The sequence below is a fragment of the Halyomorpha halys genome, unplaced genomic scaffold, assembly GCF_000696795.3.
Source record: "Halyomorpha halys isolate HHAL.00 unplaced genomic scaffold, Hhal_1.1 Scaffold359.1, whole genome shotgun sequence".
In the NCBI taxonomy this organism is placed as follows: Eukaryota; Metazoa; Arthropoda; class Insecta; order Hemiptera; family Pentatomidae; genus Halyomorpha; species Halyomorpha halys.
In genome coordinates this window covers 205,538-210,830 of record NW_027104882.1, presented here as the reverse complement: position 1 = coordinate 210,830, position 5,293 = coordinate 205,538, and the positions used below count along the sequence as shown (strand labels likewise).

At 28.5% G+C, this 5,293-nt stretch overlaps 1 protein-coding gene across 2 annotated transcripts in view; it reads right to left on the bottom strand.

Annotated features, from left to right (window-relative positions):
- Positions 1–3,809, bottom strand: part of LOC106681684 (arylsulfatase B) — a 27,822-nt gene extending 24,013 nt beyond the window's left edge. The window contains exon 1 of one of the 2 annotated variants that reach the window (XM_014422131.2): positions 3,641–3,809. In XM_014422131.2, coding sequence (XP_014277617.1) covers positions 3,641–3,739 — 99 coding nt within the window. In that variant the 5' untranslated portion in view covers positions 3,740–3,809. The remainder of the gene's footprint in view (positions 1–3,640) is intronic. The other variant, XM_014422132.2, reaches the window with a different exon arrangement.
- Positions 3,810–5,293: the final 1,484 nt, after the last annotated feature.

Genomic DNA, 5,293 nt, shown 5'->3' with positions numbered 1-5,293 from the left:
GTAGGAATTTACGGATCTTGTATAGCAGTCCTTGGTGCCAGACTCAATCAAAAGCCTGTTCTACATCAAGAAAGACTCCCGAGAAGTACATTCCGCACTTCAATGAAGACGAGACTACATTGACCACACGATGGCATTGCTGTATAGTGGAGTGGGATGTTCAGAATCCAAACTGGTGATCTGTGTTTATGTGGTTGGAATCTAGGATGGGGTACAGGCGTTTTAAGATAAGTTTCTCAAGGATTTTTCCCATGGTAGGTAACAGTGAGATAAGAGGATAGGTGTTCTGGCGACTTTCGAGGTTTGGGAATCATTTTGATTATGGATTTTTGGAAATTTCCATGGGTCAGGAAAGTATGTGGATCTGAGGACAGCATTGTAGATGTAGGTGAGGAATATAACTGATTTTCGAGGAAGATGTTTTAGAACATGGGATGTAATTAGGTCATAACCAGGAGCTTTGTGGGTTGGTAAATTCTGGATGATGTTGGATATCTCTGATGGATGAAATGCTTTAGGTGGCAGGGTCATTTGGAGTGGAGTATTCAATACTTCTTCAATGAGTTAAAGTTGGTTGAGCTAAGGATGTCAGGGTGTGGCTCAAAGGTTTTAGAAAGATGCTGACCGAATATTTGAGATTTTTCTTCGTCCGATTTTGTCCATGTTTGCGATTTAGTGAGAAATGGGTGATTAAAATTCTTGAAGTTAAGAATCTTCTTAGTAGTCGTCCATAAAGATTTGTCAGTAGTCGCGAAGTTTTCAGTTAAGTTAGTTAAATTTTGCGTTTTGAATTTTTTACGTTCGCTCTTCGCTCTTGCTCTTCGTTTTTCCTTTAATAAGATGTGAATGTGGTGTGGCAAGTTAGTAGGTGTGGTATTATTAGTTTTACTGATAGTTGTGTTGTCGTAAATGCAAAATCTTAAAGATTTTATTAAGTTTTCTATGGCTTCGTCAATGTCATGTTTTAAGTGGAATTTTTAAGTCCAGTTTGTTTTCTAAATCATCACGAAATTTGTCCCAGTTAACTCGTCCCTTTTTTAATACTGAAAAATTATTTTTCTTTATGCATAAGCAGATAGAAAAATATAAACCTGTTCGACTTAATTATCGCGGGTATCCATTGGCTCCTTACCCCCATATTATATGCAAAGCTCGGGTTTTTTAAAAAGTAAATCCAACAAAATGTGTCATATAATATGAAGTAAAAAAAAAATAAACTAAAACATTTTAATTTTAAAAATGTATAAATTTTTGAAATAGTAAACCAAACACCAAAAGTGGAAAATAATAGGAGCTATATACATGACAAAGAACATAGAATGTGCGGTCAATTTTATATTATATAATTATAAATGATTTAAGTGCACACTGCACAGATATTATAAATAAATAGCAAACCATCTAGTTAATACTATGTCGCATAATAGTAATTTTGGGATGAAGAAATGTCATAGTCTTAACCACAGAACCAAATATAAATTTAATCTCTTAACAGAGAGAGGTAGTAAATATAAACAAGTATATAGTTTACCAGTTAGCATTATCTGATTAATTTTAGAAATGTAGACAATGTCAAATTTTTAAAATAAAATAAAAATTTTTATCACATTAAAAAAAGAGATATGCAGTTAAACAAAAAAAAATCTTAAAGAAGCGCCCGCTTCAAAATAAGTTCTGTACTTATTAGAAATAAATCAGGAGTAATATTAAAACTTATATAAATTAATATAAAATTAACTAATTATTTAATAAATAAGAGGTTCGTAAATGTATTAAAAATATGTATGCAAATGGATTTAAACATAACGTGAAATACTTTTTGTTTTTAATAACAACTGTATAAAACTATAAACAACCTAATTTGCTATAAGTTATAAAATGACATGATATAAACAGGTAGAGAATCTAGGGGACATCTTCTTTTCAGACGCCAGGGAGAATTATCATGTAATGAAGGTTTGAAATAAGCGGGTTTGAGTGGTTGGGATCATGGAAGGATTGCTATCTGGTTCTGGTCAAATTAGCAACATATAGAACATTAAGGTCCTAATGGATGACTTGATTTGTGACAAAGTAAGGAGCATTAAGGATTTTGGACTGTAAGGATTTGGTACGAGAGGAATTCGATGGTTTGGTGAAGCCCCAAAGCTTAACTCCTATGTCGAGATAGGCCTTATTATAGTCATGTAGATCAGTTTTTTGTAATGGATTGGAAGTTTAGACCGTTTGTCTAGTAAATGTATTAATCGGAATCGACGAGCAGTTTTCTGTCTTTTCAGTCTTGTTTGAGGATCCCATGTCAGTCGTTTGATATACTTTTTAAAAAGTTAAATACAAACGTAATAAAATTACAATCAATGATGAAAAAAATTAGCAATGATTTTTATTAAAAACTTATTGACATTAACATAATAAATAAAAAGTAAATGAATTATTGATGTGTTTGCATTATGACTAATAACCATATGCATTTCTGAATTTGTTTCTTGTTAATTTTTTGTTATAATTCTAAAATAGTCTTTTGAACACGTGATGGGAACAATTTTATTTCAACTTTTTATTGTATTCACAATAAAAATTTATTCTAGGACAATTGAATCATTTTTATTTTAAATTTTATTTATATTTCCCAGAATATAATGTGGCGAGTTTTTAATAAAAACATTTTCACATATTTTTGTGGATAGGTATGTGATTTATAGTATGTGATTTAACATTGTTCTAACAACAATCTTGATTTCTGATCTTTTTTTTTCTTTTTAGTTTATAAAATACTAAGATAGATATTTATGATAGAGATATAATTTCTAAATATGTTCTATTCATTATTTTTACACCTTTTTCTCCATCTATTTCAAATTCAACATTTCAATCGAATTTCTCAAATTAATATTTCAACTTGAAAACTTGATCTTACCTTAAGAGTTTTAAATCATAAAAAATATCATCGCTTTCTATGTAATTAATAAATTTAAATCCATATTAAAAATCAATTATTCATAGTAGCGTTATTTCGTTGATTTTTTTTTTATTGTTTTGTTTATTGAAAATGTTGATATCTGGCATTGGTATCTCTTATGCTGCATTTTAATTTATAATATAAAGCTTTAGTTATCCGCACGTAAGATTTTTATTAACACAATACCATTTTATTTATTTATTTATATATATAAAAACACATCCGACCTTTAGGAGTATTCCATCTTCAGTATTCTCTAATATTTTCAATAATGCAAACTGTAAAAAATAATTATTATTTATTTTAATTATATGCATAGAATAATTTATTTACTGTTTGCATAATAGAAAAAAAAGATATAGTATTAACAATTTTTTTTTCTACTTTTTGAAATCCTTCTTAATATGCAATTATCGACAAATATACAAAATAAAATTTGAGTATTTAAATCTCTATACACTGTTTCGTAAAGATATTTGATCAGATTTCTAAAGAAATTGATAAAAACAAAATATGCAATTGCATAATAATTTCACCTCAGGTTATTAGAACTTATCATTTATACGTTTTGTTATTCTTTTCGATAAAGCTTTTGTTGCTTTAATGCATTTCCAAGAAGAAGATTACACCTAGAAGTTTTGTTACTTACACATACAACCCAATTATTCTAATCTTTCTTACCATGTCGTCGGCCACGATGAAGACAATATTAGGACGGTCAGTGGTGGCAATAATTCCATGTCCGAAGAAGAGGAGTACGGCGAGAACGCTCCGCAACATAACCGCGCGTTGTTGAGAAGTGACTTCCGCGCCAGTCCGCTTCCACGCTCCCCTCCTTCACTAAGGAAACCTTGATAACCATCCAATAATCCTTTAATACACACCTTACCATAAAGGTTAATTGTAATTCAAATAGAAATCCAATCTAAGGCTGTTGCTTTCTTAAATCCCTTGTAAAAGTCAGCACAGTAGTACAATGATGAAATTTTTGGATTAAAATTCATTTCAAGACATAATATAATTTATTTTTAACAATATTTATTTATTGATAAATATTGCAATCTGTCCCAGTCTTGGACAACAAGTAAAATTGAAACATTCACATCAAAATCATAATATACATAATTAATAAATAACATATAACAAACAAATAAAAATAAGGGGAAAAAAATCAAAACATTTTAGAAAAAAAAGTATAGTTCAAATTTCGAACTAAACATAATGATGAAATAAAACACATACGTAAAATAAAATCTTTCATCAAAATATTACAATATTAGATAGAAGCGTTGATTATTATGATTATTATTATCACATAAATAACATCTTTTATCGAAAAACTGATTTTCGATAATGAACTATTGTTCGTCTGTGTTCATTTAAACAAACAAAATAAACACATGCCACAAACTTTTTAGATTCCAATTTCGAGAAATAAAAGAAATTTACAAAATCCTTTTCTTTGTAACGTTTTATACTAACCACTCATTTCAACAGTTTAAACTAATTTTTAAATAAAAGTATAAATTTTTATAATCTTAAATGTTCAGAATTTTTCCAAGAATGTTTTTAATGTTTCCAAGAAATTTAGTTGTTTTCCTAAAAGTGACACTCTAAATTCCTATACAATGCACTATCAATGTTATTTAAATTAAAGTTTATTTGCAAACACTGATATTTTTAGGTTTAGTTTAAAACTAATGTTTTGAAGTGTTGCATACAAAAATCATTCAAGTCCACTTTCAATTTTTTTGATTTATTTAATCAACAGTTTTTCACTATATTATCTTGTGGTAAACGGCACTAATCAGTTTGACTATATGAAACATAATGTACCAGTTTCTCAAAAATATAACCATATTTTAGGTTTTATACCCTAATAAAATATTCCAGACAAGGTAAGTGCGAAATAAACTCTTCTGAAAATTGTTAGATTTACCCTTTTTCCTTAAAACCGAGAATATCCTATCACTTCATTATCAACACAAAACCGCTCATACAAACGGTTTTACGAAAAACTTAAATTTAATAATAATAATAACAAATTTATTATCAATTTACACAATTTTGATCCTTTTTTTCTCTCAACTTTTATTCTTTAAAATTCTCCAACGTTTCGGTCCTCTGGCCATTCTCAAGGATACAACCTACAAAAAGTTTTTTGTTTTTATAAAACAATTATTTTATTTCCTTCAACTACACACTGATTTCTTTGACCATCAATATTGATGTCATTGCTTTTTTAAAAACCCAAAATTGCAGGCTAATTTCCCTTGTCACACCTTTAAAATAAATTAATCATTTTTTTTTTTTTTAATAATTTATTTATTGATA